Source organism: Rhinatrema bivittatum, chromosome 7, assembly GCF_901001135.1.
Source record: "Rhinatrema bivittatum chromosome 7, aRhiBiv1.1, whole genome shotgun sequence".
Lineage (NCBI taxonomy): Eukaryota > Metazoa > Chordata > Amphibia > Gymnophiona > Rhinatrematidae > Rhinatrema > Rhinatrema bivittatum.
In genome coordinates, this window is record NC_042621.1 from 165,433,190 (window position 1) to 165,454,256 (window position 21,067).

General features: G+C 44.9%; 1 protein-coding gene across 7 annotated transcripts in view; it reads right to left on the bottom strand.

Annotated features, from left to right (window-relative positions):
• BMS1 (BMS1 ribosome biogenesis factor) overlaps positions 1–21,067 on the bottom strand; it is a 158,391-nt gene that overhangs the window by 31,581 nt on the left and 105,743 nt on the right. For all 7 annotated transcript variants that reach the window (XM_029609482.1, XM_029609483.1, XM_029609480.1 and 4 more), the window contains 2 exons: positions 12,126–12,184; positions 667–789 (listed from right to left, as the gene is read on the bottom strand). In XM_029609482.1, coding sequence (XP_029465342.1) covers positions 667–789; positions 12,126–12,184 — 182 coding nt within the window. The remainder of the gene's footprint in view (positions 1–666; positions 790–12,125; positions 12,185–21,067) is intronic.

Below are 21,067 nucleotides of genomic sequence, written 5' to 3' on the forward strand. Positions count from 1 at the left end.
CCCTAACCCACGTTAGCAGAACTCACTCCAAAGGACTCTTGAGAGCATCCAAGAATGGGAAATGCTATGTGAGGGCTTTCCTGGCTCTCTAGCTGTTGCTTCAGAGATCCAGTGAATTGTTTTTATCCGCTGGAAATAGAGGGATTTTTATTCAAATAGCTTATCATACTATTAAGCATAGAATAGCTTCCTGAAATCCATCAATCTTCTTTTATTGAATATTAAGTTAGAAATTCAAGAAACAAATGGACTACAACTTACATTTTTATAAAGCAATCTAAAAATGTCTGGAGCAAATTGTAGTCCTGTTTGCACCTTGGATTTGAGCCTGAATATGCAATAATGGAAAGTTGTTTTATGATTATATGCTCGTACTTGTTTTCTCATGTTTGCAGACTGTTTCTTTACCTAATAATTGTCTGGTATCTCTGGCACCATTTCAGAAGTGGCTCCCATCTCCTACAGAGGAGGCATCTGTATCTAATAAGCATCATACAACCAGTTTCTAGTTTGGCGGAAGCAGGGAAATGTACATAGAGAAAAGCTGACAACCTGTCTGAGGCCTTTTTTTTTTTTTTGGAATACCTCATACAAATTCTGAAAATCAAAAGATAATAATTTTGTTCAATTTGTCTTTTCAGTTAGCATAAACATCTATATGCTTACCTTAATAAAAGCAGTGTTTTTGAAGATTTTGTATGGGTGGCCAATTAGTTTTAATTTCTTCACAACTGTTACTGATTTATCCAAATCCAGCACAACTCCTGTTGCAGCTATCCTAAAATCAGGCTGAAAAACAATTTAAAAAAAAATCAATATTTTCCTATTAAATTTTCAACATCTAATCACTAAAAAAATTAAGCAAAACTACAAAATAAAAAATACTCTTGCCAACAGCAACTTTACATATACTTTCCATTTCTTCTAATAAATACTGTATTACTTAAGATAGTTGCAATGAGATTTTCAAGCCAATTGTGCTGCCCAATTTGCATAATTCTGAATGCTATCATTTATATTATACACTACTAGCCCAAGGACAATAATGAGAATAAAACAAGCCAGCCATAATGGAGAAATTACTTACCTGATAATTTCATTTTCCTTAGTATAGACAGATGGACTCGGGACCAATGGGTTATATGCTCCCCTGCTAGCAGATGGAGAAAGAGTCAGGTTTCAAAGCTCACATCCCCTTAGATACACCCCTGCAGTGACTTTAGCCCTTCAGTATTCTCTTGAAAAGCCATTGTGGACATACTAATGAAAAAACTTGATTAAAAATAGATAACTGTAACTGTACTCAACCAAGCAAATGCTGAATCCCAGCAAGATTATAGATGCCCTGGATCTAGGGATAGGATGACGGCTTACCCGTAACCTCTTTGAATTCATATTCATTTCATGGACGATTCCTTGGCACCGTTTTTGGCCAGCCTTGAGTGGGATGCTGAGTTCATCTGTCTATGCTAAGGAAAACTAAATTATCAGGTTAAGTAATTTCTCCATTTCCTAGCCTGTAACCAGATAGACTCAGGACCAATGGGATGTACAAAAGCTACTCCCGATAGGGGCAGGAGGCTGCCCACGGTCCAGTTGCTACCACCCTTGCAAAGGCTGCATCCTCTCGGGTCTGAACGTTCAGGCGAAAGAACCTGAAGAAAGTGTGAAAGGAGGACAAAGTCGCTGCTTGGCAGGTGTCCACGGGAGACAGCAGTCTAGCTTCCGCCCTGGATACTGCCTGAGGCCTAGTGGAATGAGCCTTAACCTGAAAGCGTAATGGCTTTCCTGCCTCTACACAGGCTCCCGTGACCACCTTCTTGATCCAGCGAGCTATGGTAGCCCGCGAAACTGGTTTGTCCTGTTTCCTTCCACCGTAAAGAATAAACAAGCGGTCCATCTTGCACACCGGTTTTGAAACTTCCAGATACCGCACCAAAAGCCTACTGACGTTTAAATGGCGGCATTCTTCTGTGTCCTTGTGCCTATCTAAGGATGGCAATGAAATGGACTGATTCAAATAAAACTTTACCTGGGCAAGAAGGATGGAATGGTATGAAGCTGGAACGCTCCTGGAGTGATCCGGAGGAATGGTTCCCGACACGACAATGCCTGTAGTTCAGAGATGCGATGAGCCAAGCATATCGCCACCAGGAACACCATTTTCAGGGTTAATAAGCGCAAGGAAAGACTACACAGTGGCCAAAATTAGGGCCCTGCCAAAAATTCCAATACTGGATTAAATTTTCACAAGGGAACCGGCCGGAGGTGTTTTACCCTTTTCAGAAAACAGGTCATGACCGGATGCACTGACAGGCAGGTTCCATTCACCTTGTTCCTGAAACAGGAGAGAGCTGCTACCTGGATCTCAAGGAGTTAAGGGCCAACCCTTTATTCAAGCCATCCTATAAAAATTTGAGGAACAGTGGGATTTTGACCATCCGAGAGGCAACACCGCGTGCCTCGCATCAGGCCTCAAATACTCTTCAGGTCTGCACATATGCTAAGGCAGTGGTTCTCAACCTTTTTTCTGTCGGGACACACCTGACAGATGGTTCTCACATGCATTTATTTATTTATTTTATTTAAAAATATTTCTATACCGTCTTTACAAACAGTGTTTAATCAAAACGGTTTACAAATATCAAATAAAATAAAGATAAAAACTAACTAATAAAACTAAAAAAATAAGGGTTACTTAAAAATAACTTAGTTATAGAAGATATAAAAATTACAAAAATTGTTCATTAACATAAAATAAAATTAAAAAATAGGTAATTTAAACAAATCAGTAAACAAGTAAAAGAATCGGGATCAGGTGCCAAAACTGGGAATATGATGCATTATTTGGTGGGTGGTATGTGAAATGCGATTTGAAATAAATGTGTTTTTAAAGATTTTTTGAATTGTTTGGAATTGGATATGGATCTGATAGAGTCTGGTAATGAATTCCATAAAATGGGGCCTATGACTGAAAAAGCTCTTTTTCTGGTAATATCTAAACGGGCTTGTCGAGGTGATGGAATATCAAGAAGATTTTTGTCCATTGACCTTAGGTGTCTGGTGGGTTTGTAAATGCGGAGGATGGTGCATAAAGTAACTGAGTTAGGGGTATGAATGAGAGAGTGTATAATGGATAGAATTTTAAACTGTATTCTGTATTTGACTGGTAACCAATGTAAAGATTGAAGTATTGGGGTGATATGATATTTTTTTGAAGAATTTGTTAGAATACGTGCTGCTGCATTTTGGATTAATTGAAGTGAGTGAAGTGTGTTTTCTGGGAGACCTATGTATAGAGAATTAAAGTAATCCAGTCCGGAGAAGATGAGTGATTGAAGAATAGTCCGAAAGTCATGAAAGAAAAGTAGAGGACGTAGACGTTTTAAGAGTTGAAGTTTGTAGAAAGAATTCCTAGTTAATGCAGATATATGCTGTTTTAAAGAAAGGTCTGTATTGATAGTTATGCCTAAGTTTTTTGCTGATTTTGATATGGGGATAGTTGTTCCATTAAATATAAGTTGAGAAGGGGGGCCTATAGATGAATCAGTTATTGATGAAAGGTGAACTATTTCTGTTTTATTTGGATTTAGTTTTAAACGGTTGTGGGAAAGCCAGGTATCGATGGTTGTGAGATATAATGATACTAAAGATAATGTATGGGACCAGGAGATGTTATATGGCACCATGAATTGTATATCATCAGCATAGATTTTGAATTATATGTTTAGTGAGGCTAGTATGTGACAGAGAGGTAACAGATAGATATTGAAAAGAATAGGAGATAAAGAAGAACCCTGTGGAACACCTGATGCAATGGAGTATGTATCGGAGGAATGATTATTTATAGTAACTTGTTGAATACGGTCAGAAATGAAATGAACCATTGTAATACGGTGCCTGTAATACCTATAGATTTAAGAATGGAAATAAGGATTTGGTGATCAATGGTATCAAATGCTGCAGATATATCTAAGAAAACAATAATGTGATCTGTGTAAGAGTCAAAAGCCCGAAATACAGAATCAAAAGAAGTCAGAAGAAGAGTCTCGGTGGAGTGGCCTTTACGAAATCCATGTTGGTTTGTATGTAATATGTCATTGTCTGATAGATACTCTGATAGTTGGGATAGTACTGCTGATTCAATTAATTTGGCCAGAGATGTTAATGTGGCAATGGGTCTGTAATTACTGAGGTCAAAGTCTTCCTTAGATTTATTTTTCAAGATCGGTAATATGGAGGTTTTTTTGAGAGAGGATGGAAAAGAGCCTGTTTCTAGAGATTGGTTCACTAATTGCATGACACACTGACCCATGATCGTCATGGGGCTAGATGTAAAAGTACAGTTTGCATCCATGGGAACCCCCCCTGACCCACAATAATGGATATAAAGCAGAATTATGACATTCCCCATACAACTCACCCTACAAAAAAAGATATTCTAGTTCTGGTGTCATCTCAGTAACAGCAACTCAAACTCCTTCTACTTCCAGGCTCAATAGCCCTACTTATGAAAAGACAGCAGTTTACCACCAATGCATGTCCTCTTGAGAAAACACAACAAATAAGACTGATACAAATGCTTACATGCTAGTAAAATATCTCATCTTGGTAACAGACACAGAACCTGTAGTAATGCACATAAACTAATCTGCACACAGTTATACCTGTATTATGGAATACACTCAAACAGGAGCAACCCTATCTATGAAAAGGCAACACTACAAATATTAAATCAGGCCCTAAAAACCAATACACCTCTTATTAGGAAAACAGAACTAGCAAGCAGCTATAGATCCCCACACAGAAATAATTGTAAAACTATACTAATAAGCAGAGTAAATGTTTCAAAACAGCTATGAAGAGAACAACATCCAACAATTAAAAACTCATAAAAATTATTTAAAATTCTCCAAACACCAATAAAATATTTCAAAAAAGCAGGCACATCACATAATATTAAATAATTAAAATGGCAGTCAATCAAGAAAAATAAACTTAAAAAGCCACCTTTACTTACCCCCCTCCAGCAGCTCTCCTACTCCTCTTCCATGCAGGCCATAGCACACAGCAGAAGCTAAGCTCTATACTCATGTCCTCTTCCTTAGGGCCCATGTCTCTCACACACACACACACCATACCAGTCATGTCCCCATGACCAGTTTCTGGCTCTCACACACCAATCATCTCCCAAACAGTCTTTGACACACACACCAATCACCTTCCTGAACAGTTTCTCTCATGCCATACACACACACAGGCTTCCCACTCCCGTGTTCTACTTACATATACAGGCTCCTCACTCTCATAATCACTTTCTCTGTCTCACACACACTCACCAGTCTCTTACTCCTATGCTTGTTCTCTAGACATGCACAGGCTTCTCATTCCCATAATCACTTTCTTTCTCTCTCTCTCACACACACACACACCAGTCACCTGATCTCTCTCATGCATACCCACACACAGGCTTCCCACTCCCATGTTCTCTTTCAGATATACAGGCTTCTCACTCCCATGCACAGGCTTCTCATTCCCATAATCACTTTCTCTCTGTTACACACACACACACGCCAGTCTCTCTTTCATTTCCATGCTCGCTCTCCACGTGCACAGGCTTCTCATTCCCTGAATCACATTCTTTCTCTCACATTCACACACCCCAGTCTCTTTCTCTCACACACACAGTCACCTTACTAACCAGTCTCTCTCTCATGCATGCATGCACACACAGGCTTCCCACTCCCATGCTCTCTCTCACAAAATCAGGCTTCTCACTCATATACTTTCTTTCACACACACCCCCACACCACCAGGCTTCTTACTCCCATGCTTTCTCACATACCCAGATTTCTCACTTCCATGCTTTTTCTCTCTCTCACACACACACACACATCAGTCACTTCCCTGACTAATGTCTCACACTCTCACATGCACATCAGTCATCTCCCTGAGCAGTCACTTTCATTGTCTCTCACATATACACACACATCAGCTCTCTGACCAGTTTCTCTTAATCACACACATGCTCACAATCAAATACATTCTCTCACGGATACACAGGATTGCTGGCTGGCTGCTTCTCTCTCTTTCTCTCACTCACTTCCTCTCCCCCCCCCCCCAGCACAAATGGTAGCTGCAGCAGCCTCCTCCTCCAGCCCCCGCAGCCCAAGAAAGAAGAATACCATCGGCCGCGGGAGGCTCATGCTGCTGTCTCCTTTCCCGATTACAGTCTGCTTCGATTGCTCGGGGGCCGATGCTGCTGCCGCCGCTGCTACTTTTCCATGCGGCATGGCCTCTCTCCTTCCCGCGCACCGCACTGTGTATCACTTCCTGTTCCGGGTCACGGGGGGGGGGGGGGGGGGGCAGGCGCGGGAAGAAGGAAAGGCCAGCCGTGGGTGCCACAGATTTTTATAGCACCGCTGCCGTTCCCACTGGGCTTGAACGTGCTGATAGCCCGGCGGCAACGGCAGCAGGGAAGGAAGAGCAGCGGGAGAGCCCGGGAGCACGCGACACACCAGCCAGTGCTTGGCGACACAGTGGTGTGTCGTGACACATCGGTTGAGAAGCGCTGTGCTAAGGACTTAAGAGAACTTCCGCGCACGGTGCAAGGTGGTAATTACTGCCACCGAATATCCACGCTTCATCAGGCGAGTCCTTTCAAGGGCCAACCGTAAGACAGAATCAAGTCAGATCCTCGTGAAGGACCGGACCTTGCTGGAGCAGGTCCCTGGGAGGTGGGAGGCACAGGGGGGTCTCCACAAGGAGTCTCCATGTGTCCGTTTACCACAGACACCTGGGCCAATCCGGAGCTACTAGTAGGAGTAACCCCTTGGCGCTTGATCCCATGAATGACCCTGCCCAGCAGGGGCCATGGAGGGAACACGTATAGTAAGTCCTCTTCTGGCCAGGTCTGAACTAGGTCTTCGATCCCCAGGGACCACTGATCTCTTCTGCGACTGAAACATCAGGGAAACTTCACATTGTGAGATGCAGCCAGCAGGTCGATTGATGGGAGGCCCCAGCGATCTACCACCACCTGAAAGGCTTTGGGTGACAATGCCCATTCTCCTGGATCCACACTCTCCCTGCTTAGAAAGTCTGCTCTGATGATGTCTTTTCCTGCGATGTGGGAGGCCGAGATCATCTGTAGATGTAATTCCACCCATTCCATAAGGAGATCTATCTCCAGTGACACATTGCATTGTCTGACATTATGTAGCTCGCCTGACCCTGGAGTATGTGGCTGAACTTTAGACATACCAATCTGACTGCCCGGGATTCAAGGCAGTTTATGTTCCAGAGCGCCTCTTCCTTGGTCCAATGCCCCTGGGCCGTCAGTTCCTGACAGTGAGCCCCCCGACCCTGGGGGGATCACGTCTGATATGAGGACCAGTCCATTACCTGCTGTTGATTGAGTTGACTTAGAAAATAGCCACTGCTATTACTAGCACTGGTAATATGGGATAGACTTAGTTTTTGGGTACTTGCCAGGTTCTTATGGTCTGGAATGGCCACTGTTGGAAACAGGATGCTGGGCTTGATGGACCCTTGGTCTGACCCAGTATGGCATGTTCTTATGTTCTTATTGGCGGGGACAGGCTTACACCCTTGCCCAGGTGAGCTTCCTGTAGCCACCACTGGAGCCGAGAGCATACTTCCATCGGTAGGTGGAGATGAAGGGAATAATCTTGAGACAGCGGGATCCAACGTGACAGCAGGGAGCGTTGAAGTGGTCGCATGTGTGCCTTCGCCCACATTACCACCTCCAAGGTTGACGCCATCAAACCGAGGACCTGAAGATAGCTCCACACCTTGGGGTGTATTGCGTTCATCAACCAACGCACTTGGTATATCATCTTCCTTATCCACGAGGGCATCAAACCGGGGTCAAACCGGACGCCCAGATATTCCAAAGACTGGGAGGACTTGATACTGCTTTTGTCCATGTTTATGACCCAACCAAGTTCCTGAAGCAGGGAAGTCACCCTGCTGGTCACCCGGAGACTCTCTTCCAATGACTTCGCCCAGATCAACCAGTCATCCAAATACGGGTGCACCAGGATTCCCCTCTTTCCTCAGTGCCGCTGCTACAACCACCATAATCTTGGAAAATGTTCTGGGGTCGGTGGCCAGGCCGAATGGCAGTGCCCGGAACTGATAATGGTGGCGCAGTACTGCAAAGCATAGATAACGCTGATGTTATTGCTGGATTGGAACATGAAGGTAGACCAGAAAGGTCCATGGAGGTTAAGAACTCTCCCGGTTGTATGGTCATTATCACGAAGTGCAGAGTTTCCATGCGGAAATGAATTATTTATAGGTGTCTGTTTTCACTCTTGAGGACCAGGATGGGGTGAAAGGAACCTTCCTTCTTGGGTACGATGAAATAGAAGGAATAATGCCCGTATTTTCCTGGGGCGTAGGTACTGGAATTATAGCCCTCAATTTGAGGAACCTTATCAAGGTAGACTGCACTGCCTGCTTCTTGTGCTGGGAGTGACAAGGAGACATCATGAACATGTCCCGAGGAATGCTGCGAAACTCCAGTGCGTATCCTTCTCGTATGACATCCAGTAACCATTTGTCCGACTTGATCTCGACCCACCGCTGATAGAAGAGGGATAGTTGACCCCCTATCTCCTTGTTCCGTGGATGGGTCATCAAAAGTTCATTGGGGAGTTCGGGCTGAACCTGAACCCAAACCTGCCCCACTCTTGGGCTGATGACTCCAATGAACTGAGAGCTCCCCTATGACTGAGACCTCTGAGATGTCAAGTTTCTTTAGGGCCAAAAGTATTGGGAGCCCCAGGATCAACCCCTGATAGGTGAGGGGCCCTGTAACTGCTTTCTCTTATCTTCCAGTAGCCAGGGCACTGGAGATTCACCCCACTTACTAGCCAGCTTTTCCAATTCGCTTCCGAAGAGAAGTGATCCCTTAAAGGGCATCTTTGGGAGGTTTGCCTTAGAGGTCATGTTTGCTGATCAATTTCGTAGCCATGGCTGTCTTCTGGTCACAATCACTGAGGCCATTCCTCTGGCTGAAGTATGGACTAGGTCGGAGCCCATATCAGCTAAGAAGGCAGCGGTGGGCTCCACAGCTTCCCTGGAATATGCCCCTGAGTCATCCACCTCTCAGGAGCAGGCACGAGCGTGCCACCAGGGAACAACAGGAAGCAATCTGTAAAGTCATTGCTGTCATGTCAAAGGCTTAAGGATGGACTCCTTCTGCCTATCATGCGCATCCTTTAAGGCTGCTCCTCCCTCCACTGGGATAGCTGTTCACTTCAAAACAGTGCAGACCAGCGCATCCACCTTAGGGAAACACAGGCATTCTCTCGCCTCCAGATCCAGTGGGTATAGAGCTTCTAATGCTCGACCACCTTTAAAAACAAACAAACAAACAAAAAAAAAAAACCCTGCTTCAGGGGCATCCCCCATTCCAGGTCAATTAACTCCTGGATGGCTTCCAGCAGTGGAAAATAGCAAGAAGCTTTCCATAGAGACACCAAAATGGGATTCTTCTTCGATTTCGTCATAGAGTCCGCCCCAGAAACTCCCAGTGACTTCAGGGTCTGGGAAACCAGGGCCGGCAAATCATCTCTATGGAAAAAACATAACATGGCCCGATATGGTGCCAAATCTGGCACGATTTCCCCATCTTCCAAGGAATCTGGATCCCCTTCTTCATCCATGTGATCCGGGACCCTGCCAAGGATACCCTTGGTGAGAAGAGGCATGTCTTGTGGCTTGCCAACAGGGCTGGGGTTCCGTCCGGACAGGGGCAAGTGAAGCAGACTGCGCCTGTACAAAGGCTTGAAGACCTTGAAAAACTTCCACCTAAGAGAAGGCCACGAGGTCCATGCCTAGCCCGGGAGGTACTGGGGTAGGCGCTGCTGGATTTCCCTCTCCCATTGAAGACCCAGCCCCGGGATTACTCAGATCAGGGATGCTTCTGGTTAAGGTTGTGGCTGACCCATCCTTAGAGTGGGAGGATCCGGGCTTAGTAAAGTAGGGGGAGGCCAACTCTCCCTGGGCCTCCTCACAGTGCTGACATAAGTAAGAATCAAGGTCAGACTGTATAGCTCTAATGTGACAGGCAGGAGAGAGAGAATGGCGCTAATGTTTCTTTGCTGCTGGAGCCATTAGGGACGGGAACTACGTGTTCAGTCAGCTTGCATTTAAAATTTTGTGCGCACAGATTTTGGGTACCCTATGCGGGCCGTGGCAAGGTGTACAGTCCGTGCACTCGGGTTTAACTCAATTCTGGAGGACAAAGATGCTTAGCTCCTCGTAAGAAACGAGCCACGTCCGGGTGAGAGGCCAGCGCAATCCCCTGCAGCTTTCCTCAAAAACTGCCCAGGGCCACTACCTGCACCCGCAGTAAATTGAATGCCAAACCCTTGGCCAGACCTGCCTGTAAGAAATCCAGGATTTCCGAAATAGATACCCTGGACGGCTGTACTTGGTGGTCTATACACCAGGACTCAAACACTCCCCAAACTCTAATATACGCCATAGAGGTAGAAGTTTTGCAGGAATGTAAGAGAGTGGTCACCACCGCATTCGAGTAACCCTTACTCCTCAACCGACGCCTTTCATAAGCCATGCCGCTAGACAAAAGCGATCTGCCTCTGTGAAATAAACGGGGCCCTGATGCAATAGCGTCTGAGATGGACGAAACCTCAGTGGACCGTCTACTACCAGATTCAGGAGATCTGCAAACCACGGGCGCCTCGGCCACTCCAGTGCCATTAGAATCACTCTGCCGGTGTGCACCTCGATGCGGCGTAGGGCCTTTCCCACCAATGGCCACGGTGGGAATACATACAACAGGACGTTTTTGGGCCAGGGGAGGACCAGCGCGTCCACCCCTTCTGCCCCCGGTTCTTGCCGCTGGCTGAAGAACCGAGGGGCCTTGATATTGCTGTACGTCACCATCAGATCCATGGCCGGTCTGGACCACCAGTTGCACCGAAGATGAAAGGCGTCGGAGAGTTACCACTCCCCGGGATCCAATTGGTGGTGACTGAGAAAATCCCCCTGACATTGTCTATGCCGGCAATGTGAGAGGCCGCTATCCGGTACAGATGCTTCTCCGCCTAGAGGAACAAGAGCTAGGCCTCCGCCGCCACTGGACAGCTCCTGGTGCCGCCCTGGCGATTGATGTAGGCTACCGTCTTGACATTGTCAGAGAGCACCCTCACCGACCTGCCCTCCCACCAGCGGAAGGAGGGCTTGGAGCGCTGACCGAACCGCCCTGGTTTCCAAGCGATTGATTGACCAGGAGGCCTTCTGCCTGGTCCATTTCCCTGGACCGCTGTATCCCGACAAACCGATCCCCACCTGGAGAGGCTGGCATCCATGGTCACTATGATCCAACAGGGAGTCTCCATCCTTGTTTACCTGGTCGAAGTCAGGCTGGCTGAGGGTGAGAGAGCCAGGACTCCCGGTATCACCCTCCACCATGGCAGTTTTTAGGGTCCCCAACCCTCTGCTCTCCAGCCTTGAATACCAGGGGGGATGGTCCCACCAGGACCTAGCAACCCCCTGAGAGGCTAAACGCTGCTTCTTTTTTTTAAATTAAATTTAACTTAATAGAAACCTTAACAAAGTTCCCCCTAATAAAAAAAAAACACCAGCACTAAGTCACCAAAAGCAGACAAAACTACCCCTAAACTTAGCACCTCTAAGAGACACTAGGCTTTGCACCTCCGCCATCTGCTGGAGACAGACAAATACTGGCAGACACTAGGTGGCACCTCAGGGGTATAGGACAGAGTTTGCAAAGTCTTTTTCTGTCTCCATCTGCTGGAGGGGAGGCAAAACCCAGCTGTCCTGGACCGATCCGGGTATGTACAGGGAACGAGTAATTAATTGCTGCAGCCAGGTACGGAGCGGCTGCAATTCTGACAGACGATAGTGAAAGGGAAATTTGTAATAAGTTGCACTAATATGGACAACGGAGTAAGCTGGGATGAACACCTGATAACTGCTGTTTCAGCCCAAGACACAAAACTCCATGATACACATGAGCTATGAAAAGCGAGAACAAACAAACCAAAATAGAACACTATTATTACAGAGATCTCTGCATTAATTGTTTTTATGCATATTCCACTTACCGTTGTACCACTAACTGCCTGAACTGCCAGAAACCCAGTACCCTGTGGCGTGATAGGACCTGAAACACAAATATATAAAAAGAAAGTTCATTGCCCTCTTTTATAGATATAAAATACATTTTGATTAAGAATGAGATGCCCCTAATGAATCCAGTACAAAAAGGACACATCAGCTTTTTGTGCTGTTCCAGCACTGTCCAAAATAAATCTACCATAAAATGGAATTTATATATTTCTTTTTACACAATTCAAACAAACATGTTCCTTTTATTTAATGGATCAGGAGCCTCTTGGAATGGTGTTCAAATCCTCATTTATGTTTATTTTTGTGTCCAGAATGCACCTGCAATGAGCTCCCCTCTTCTGTGCCTGCGATGCACTGTATTTGCTTAAATTCTTGTAGAGAAAAAGTGGCTCAAACTTATAGTGCCACATCAAGACTTTATCCCACTGGGGTTAAGTCAGAAAGAAAGAAGGAAGGGTAGCAGCTGAAATTGTGATCCCACTAAAATAGAGTACCTAAGACTCATTACCTGGAAAAAAAAAATCATGGGCATTAGCCCATGTTCTTTAATTCTTTAATACTGTATGTACATTTTAAAAATCCAGCAGGGTGGGCAGGTAAGGGGGAGGCACTTGTTTCTGCATTTTTCTAACTGATCTAGGCTCTCTAATATTTCATTGCAGAAAAGGAAAATTCATTCTTACCTGCTAATTTTTGTTCCTGAAGTACCACAGATCAGTCCAGACAAGTGGGTTTATGCATCCCTACCAGCAGATGGAAGAAGAGAACAAAGCTTTGAGACACTGCTACTTAACCGAGAGTGCCACCTGCAGTCCCTCAGTATTGTCCTGTATCCAAGCCAAGATGACTACGTTAACAAACCTTCACCCACACTAAAGGCGAACAGAGGCTTAAAGTTGGAGTCCCTGGAACTAGGCCCTCTTGATTTAACACAAAACATATATCCAACTATGTGCACTGCTCATCAATCTGACTATGTCAAACATCAGCTCAGCAACATCCAGAAGCGAGGAAGTCTTTCGAAAAAATGGGGATAGGCTTCTGGACTGATCCGTGGTACTTCAGGAACGAAAATTAGCAGGTAAGAACCAATTTTCCTCTCCTGTTCGTACCCTGGATCAGTCCAGACAAGTGGGATGTACCTAAGCCCACACGCAACACACTTTCTCTAAATGAAGCCTCATCTGGTGCCCACACATCCGAGCGGTAATGTCTGGTAAAAGTGTATAGAGAAGACCACATCACCGCAAACAGATCTCCTACAGAGAAAGCAGTGGACACTCCATCCATGAGGTCAGTCTGTGCTCATGTGGAATTCGCTCTCAAGCCCTCGGCACCGGCCAGCCCTTACAGTTGTTAAGCTGAAGCTATCGCTTCCTTCAACCATCATGCAATAGTGCCCTTGGAAGCCTTACTCCTCTTCTTTGCTCCACTGAAGAGGACAAACAGATGATCAGACCTCCAAAAGGCATTTGTTACCTTAAGATAGCTCAAAAGAATTCGGCAGACATCTAACAAGTGAAGCTCCCTTGCCACTGGAGCCTCCGCCGACAAATTTGGAAAGGCCAGTAACTCGACAACCTGGTTAAGGTGAAAAGAGGACATCACTTTAGGAAAAAAAGAAGGCACAGTACATAAGGAAACACCAGCCTCTGGAAAGCACAGAAAGGATCTCAACACGATAACGCCTGTAGTTCGAAATTCGCCTGGCCAAACAAATAGCCACCAGAAAAACAGCCTTCAGAATTAGATCCTTTAACAACATCCTCCACATAGGTTCAAAAGGAGGACCACTCAGCACCTTAAGTACCAAATTAAGGTTCCAAACTGGACACATTCTCCATACTGGAGGATGCAGATGCTTAGCCCCTTTGAGGGGACGAACCACATCCGGATGAGACGCCACCAGTCTTCCTGAATCCTACCTCGGATGGACCCTAAGGCTGCCACCTAAACTCAAAGGGAATTATAGGCCAAACCCTTCTCCAAACCACTTTGCAAAAAAGGCCAGGATATGCGGAATGTCCACCTTCATAGGTTGCACCTTATTGTGAAAACACTATGATTCAAACACCTTCCACATCTGGACATAAGCCATTGACGTGGACAGTCTCCTTGCCTGAAGTAAAGTCGCAACCTTTCAAATGGCACTGTCTCCTCTCAAAAGCCAATCCGCTAAACAGAATTGACCCTCCCGGTCTGAAAATACGGGACAGTGCGCTACGTCTCCATCTGAAACTTTGGCACCCAGGGGACAGCATTGACCTGCAAATCGAGAATGGGCTGAAAGTTTCTTCCTTCTTTGGAACCCAAAGTATACAGAATAACGACCCTGCCCCCGCTCTTTCGGGGACACTGGTACAATGGCACGTAGGCATTGCAACTGATCCAGATGATCCTGCACTACCTCTCGCTTGCACCAGGAGATGCAGCGGGAGACCACAAAGGCATCCCTGAGCAGATGAGAAAATTCTAAGGCCTAGTCATCTCTTACTACCTCCAGGACTCACCAGTCCAATGTGATTTTGGTCCACTCCGCGTAAAAGAGGGACAGCTGCCCTCTAATGGTCTCCGGAGAGGAGCGGACCAATACACCTTTCATTGCCCAATTTTGCTTCTGTCACCTCCTTGAGAACCACAGTCTCTCTGGGATCTGCACTGGCTCCGAAGTGGTCCAGTGTAACTAATACCATGCACTTTTATGGTGCTACTCAAAGTAGGCAGTGCTATACAGACATGCATAAAATAGACAGTCCCCGATTAATACAGCTTACAGTCTAATCAAGACAAACATAGGGCAAAAGACTTTGGGAATTTAATTTATTAAGAAAATGTTTAAAATCAATGACTGAGTGGGATAATCGGTGTTATGATTTAAAAGCTGCCTCAAAAAGGTAGCTGTCTAGACAATCTGGATAAGGCTGGAAAGGAAGCAAGGATGCAGCAACTCAGGAAGTCTATTCCAAGCGTACAGTGGAGAAAGATGGAAAGCATAGAGTCGGGAGTTGGTGGTAGAGGAAAAGGGCAGAGATAATTGTGACTTACCTGCCCAATGAGCAGAGTTTTTGTGGAGGAGGTATATGGAGACATGAGAGGTAGTGAGCAGCTGCAGAGTGAAGGCTCTTATAGACACTAGGGATGTGAATCGTTTTTCAACGATTAAAATTATCGTCCGATAATGTTAATATCGTCTTAAATCGTTATAGAACACGATACAATAGAAATTCTAACGATTTATCGTTAAAAATCGTTAAATCGTGTTAGTGCGCACTAACGGGAGTTAGTGCGCACTAACTCCCCGTTAGTGCGCACTAACTCGATTTAGTGCGCACTAACTGAAAATGATACAAATAAACACTTTCCAGGTCACTGAAGGTCAGTTAGGAATGAATATGTGTTCCTATTGGCTGGCTGCCCTCTTATCTATTGATGTTACCAAGGTTACCACTGAGGTGATGGTTGGGGGGATGGGAAATGGAACTGGAAACTAACGAACACCAACAGAAAATGAAACAAAGTGTTCACACTTCCCAGGTCAGTAAAGGTCACTTAGGAATGGATATGTATGTATGTATTCCTATTGGCTGGCTGTGCTCTTATCTATTGATGTTACCAAGGCTAACACTGAGGTAATGGTTGGGGGGATGTGAAATGGAAACAGTTGGAAGCTTGACAAAAAAAGTAAGGTAATGATCAGCACTCACGTGACTAGAACTTGTTTATTATTTTTGTTAGCAGGCACCTGAAATGCTAGTGCATGTTGAATTTGCCAATCACTGTGCATTTTAGAAAGGTGGTCCTGGCTGGAACTGTACACAGTTCAAATATATGTAATTGATTGTTGGTAAGTGTATTTTTTAAGTAGCCACACTGGCACAAGTATGTTTACTTTTCCTCCTACTTAACTCACTAGCTCAGCTTTGTAAGAAGGGCTTCTCTGCTTGTGTGTTGTTTTTGTTTGGTGTGAGAAGAGCAGAAACATCAGATCTTTATTCAATCTACTACAGTCATCTCTTACAGTGCCCTATCCCTATTAATACCAGGAGTGTTGTGATCTTCCTGCACACAGTGCCCTAACCCTGATACCAGTCTGAGACAGCTCCCTCCCTGCATTACTAGTGAGAGGCTGGCTTCACAGACTGGGGGGAGCTGCCTGACCCTCACTCCTCCCTTCCCCCATGTCCCAGCTAGTGAATGGTGTATGGGTGAGGGGGGGGGGAGGATGGTGAAGTCTGAGACAGCTCCCTCCCTGCATTACTAGTGAGAGGCTGGCTTCACAGACAGGGGGGAGCTGCCTGACCCTCACTCAAGCAGAGAAGCCCTTCTTACAAAGCTGAGCTAGTGAGTTAAGTAGGAGGAAAAGTAAACATACTTGTGCCAGTGTGGCTACTTAAAAAATACACTTACCAACAATCAATTACATATATTTGAACTGTGTACAGTTCCAGCCAGGACCACCTTTCTAAAATGCACAGTGATTGGCAAATTCAACATGCACGTGTCTGCTAACAAAAATAATAAACAAAGAAGTTCTAGTCACGTGAGTGCTGATCATCACATGTCAAGCTTCCAACTGTTTCCATTTCACATCCCCCCAACCATTACCTCAGTGGTAACCTTGGTAACATCAATAGATAAGAGCACAGCCAGCCAATAGGAATACATATTCATTCCTAAGTGACCTTTACTGACCTGGGAAGTGTGAACACTTTGTTTCATTTTCTGTTGGTGTTCATGAGTTTCCAGTTCCATTTCCCATCCCCCCAACCATCACCTCAGTGGTAACCTTGGTAACATCAATAGATAAGAGGGCTGCCAGCCAATAGGAACACATATTCATTCCTAACTGACCTTCAGTGACCTGGAAAGTGTCTATTTGTATCATTTTGAGTTAGTGCGCACTAAAATGCACAGTGATTGGCAAATTCAACATGCACGTGTCTGCTAACAAAAATAATAAACAAAGAAGTTCTAGTCACGTGAGTGCTGATCATCACATGTCAAGCTTCCAACTGTTTCCATTTCACATCCCCCCAACCATTACCTCAGTGGTAACCTTGGTAACATCAATAGATAAGAGCACAGCCAGCCAATAGGAATACATATTCATTCCTAAGTGACCTTTACTGACCTGGGAAGTGTGAACACTTTGTTTCATTTTCTGTTGGTGTTCATGAGTTTCCAGTTCCATTTCCCATCCCCCCAACCATCACCTCAGTGGTAACCTTGATAACATCAATAGATAAGAGGGCTGCCAGCCAATAGGAACACATATTCATTCCTAACTGACCTTCAGTGACCTGGAAGTGTCTATTGTATCATTTTGAGTTAGTGCGCACTAACGGGGAGTTAGTGCGCACTAACTCGGAGTTAGTGCGCACTAATCGGAAAAAACGATTTTTAACGATTTTTCAACGAAATAATCGTGCCAAACACGATTTTCTTCTCCTGCCACACGATTTCTATCGTTAAGACGATATGGAAAACGATTCACATCTCTAATAGACACATAAGAAGAGCTTGAACTGTATGTGGAAACGGATAGAAAGCCAATGTAGTAACTTGAGAAGAAGTGTTCTCCATAGACAAGCAGGCATGAATCAGCCGAAATGCGTGGCTGATGTTATCTGACACAAACCTCTCAGTAAAAGCAGCAGAGAGCAGGTGCATGCTGCCTCATGAGCCCCTCGGTCCATACACATCCAAGCTACCACATGGATATATTCCCCAGTCTCTCTCTCTAAAAATTGGTTGGGCTGATTTTTGGCCCAATTGAGCCTCGTTGCATCTTTTTTTTTGTTTGTGTTACTGCCTTGGCAGCCACTCAACAGAACTATTCATTTCTTAAGAAAACAAATATTGAAAAGCCAGATGTCCATCACCTATTCTCATGCTGATTGCTATTGTTACCTGACCTAGATCTTGATATCTCTTAACTGTTACAATTTTGGCAGGATGTCCCTTGAGGATGCAGCAGGACAATGCCTGGAAAATGAAGGTTCTATGGAAGATGCTGTCAGGTAACAACCTGAAAACGTGATGCACGGAGCACAACCATTCCTCTTCTCAGAGCGCGTAATCAATGGGCACACAGTCAAGGAAGATTGATAGGGGATTCTTCTCTTTCTTTCCACAAGTCTGGTAAGAGTTCACTTCACCGCTCAGTGGTGCCAATTCCCAGATTCGCCACAGGTAAGGGGTTGAGCATGGCACAAAATATTAAGGAGTTGCCAGAGACACAGAAGAAAGATGTGATTGCTTGGAGCCATCTATCTCCGTGCCAAATACGCCAGTGCTGTTGATGCATGGCTCCACCAGAGCCATGCATCAACAGCACATACTGGGACCAAAGGTCCATCAAGTCCAGTATCCTGCTTCCAACAGCGGCCAAGCCAGGTCACAAGTACCTGGCAGGATCTCAAGGGGTAGATAAGATTCCATGTTGCTTATCCCTGGAATAAGAAGTGGATTTCTGCAATTCCACCTTAGTAATGGTTTATGGACTTTTCCTCCAGGAACTTACAGAAACCTTTTTTAAATGCAGCTACACTAATAGCTTTCACAACATCTTCTGGCAACAAATTCCAAAGCTTAATTATTCATTGAATACAAAAATAATTTTCTCTTATTAGGTTTTAAATGTATCACCTAGTAACTTCATTGTGTGCCCCCTAGTCTTTGTACTCTTTGAAAGAGTAAACAACCTCAACCAATCTCTTCTCCAAGCTGAAGAGTCCTCTTTAGCCTTTCCTCATAGGAGAATCGTTCTATCCCCTTTATCATTTTGTCGCCCTTCTCTGTACCTTTTCTAATTCTGCTAGGGTGAAATTACTATTTACATGATAATTTCCTTTCCTCTAAAACAGGCAGGCCAAATCAACAAGTAGGTTATGAATGCCAAGCAACAGATGAAGCTGGAAATCAACTGACTCACTGATGTCACGCTCATATAACTCTGCACTGACATAAGCCAGCCAGTATTCCTGGAAAAGCCATTGTGGACACCTGAACTTTAACACTAAACATTTTCTTCTTCAACAATTTACTTTTTTTTCCCCACTTCCATTGAGGAAAAAGCACTGGACTTGGAAGGAAATGCAATAGATATAACAGGTAAAGAAGGCACACACTTACCAGGTCCCTCAGTGACCTGCAGATCTGCATCGGCCTTCAAGTTTGATCTCTGAGAAGGACAAAAAATACCATACAACACAGCACAATACAATACAGGCAGCCCAAGGCAGGAGTGTGGACTGGCCTGCCTATCCTAGCGGAAAGGAAATTATCAGGTAAATAGTAATTTCACCTTCTACATTCATGCCTACCAGTCCACACAAGTGGGATATATCAAAGCTAATTTCTTCTCTAGCAGGAGGCTGCCTGCATTCCCTGCAAAAAAAAATGCATCTTCCCAAACCCTAAAATTCAAAACAATAATGTTGGAGAAGGTATGCAACAAAGACCACGTTGCTGCTCTACAGATCTCTGACAGAGATAGCAACTGTAACTCTGCCCAAGACACCGCCTGCGCTCTGGTCGAATGAGCCCTAATTTGTCTGGGTATAGTCTTAGCCACATCTACATAGGTTGCTGTGACAACCTCCTTAATCCAATGTGCCACTATAGTATAATAAACTGCTTCTCCTTTCTTCACTCCCCCATGAAGTACAAGGAGCAGATACATTCTCCAAAAGGGCTTGGTTACTTTAAGATAACACAACAGAAGTCTTTTCACATCCAAAGGATGCAACCTCTGAAATTCAACCTCATCTGCTGCTCTATCCAATGATGGTAATGACATGAACTACTTCAAATGAAAATCCAATACAACTTTGGGCAAGGACGGTACGTCCTAATTTGCACCCTATCTGGCGTAATCACTAGAAAAGGCTTTTGACAAAAAAAGAACTTGCAATTCCAAGCACCACCACTCTGAACATATACAGACTAAGAATACAGTTTTTATGGTTAACAAACTCAAGGAGAGTTGCCAAAGAGGATGAAATGTGGGATCTGACAAAAAGGTCAGGACTAAATTTAGATCCCAAAGCAGTACATGTATTCATAGTGGCAGCTGAATATGATTAACACCCTTCAGAAATCTGGACACATCTGGAATCGAAGAGAGAGGTCTTCCTTGCACTTGACCTCTACCATCTACTGGAGACAGTGAATACTGGTAGGCTGATGTTAATGGAGTGCTCTATGAGTGTGACATCAGCAAGTCAGCTGATCTGTCTCCATCTGCCTGTTGGCATGCATTACCCAATTGTGTGGCCTAACCTGCCTGAATGCAGAGGAAATCTTTTATGAGATGTGATGACCAGAACTGCACACAATACTCAAGATGAGGTCTCACCATAGAGCAATACAGAACATGATGATGATATTCTGTTTTATTCTCCATTCCTTTCCTAATAATTCCTGGCATTCTATTTGCTTTCTTGGCTGCTGCCGCACATCCTCGACTCTGAAGTGGAAGGTTGCCTTCTGGCGCAGGTACTATTGTCTTTCATGATGTGGAAGGTGCCCATGATGCTGAACCACCTATTCTTTTCAACACAGACCAGGGTGCTATTCATTTCATCTGCGCTGTGCACCTCCTTGAATCAGGTCCCTGAGATCACTTCCTCATCAGAGTGGAGAGCCTGGGTGTAAAGCACAAGAGTCCTGTTATGGCACATTTCACTGGCGCCGCTGACCAATGAGAGATGGCCATGCAACCAATGGAGCACCTTGGAGATGGTGGCTGCTTCCACAGTTAAAACAACAGCAGTCTCAAATTCCTGCTCAGTGCCACCAATATTGACATCCTTGAGTGAGAATAAGCCAATTTGGGTTTCTGAAGAGAATGTCTTTTCCCCAGCTCCAGCGCAAAGAGTCTCCCTCAGCTTGTGGGAGCCCAGATTTTGGAGTT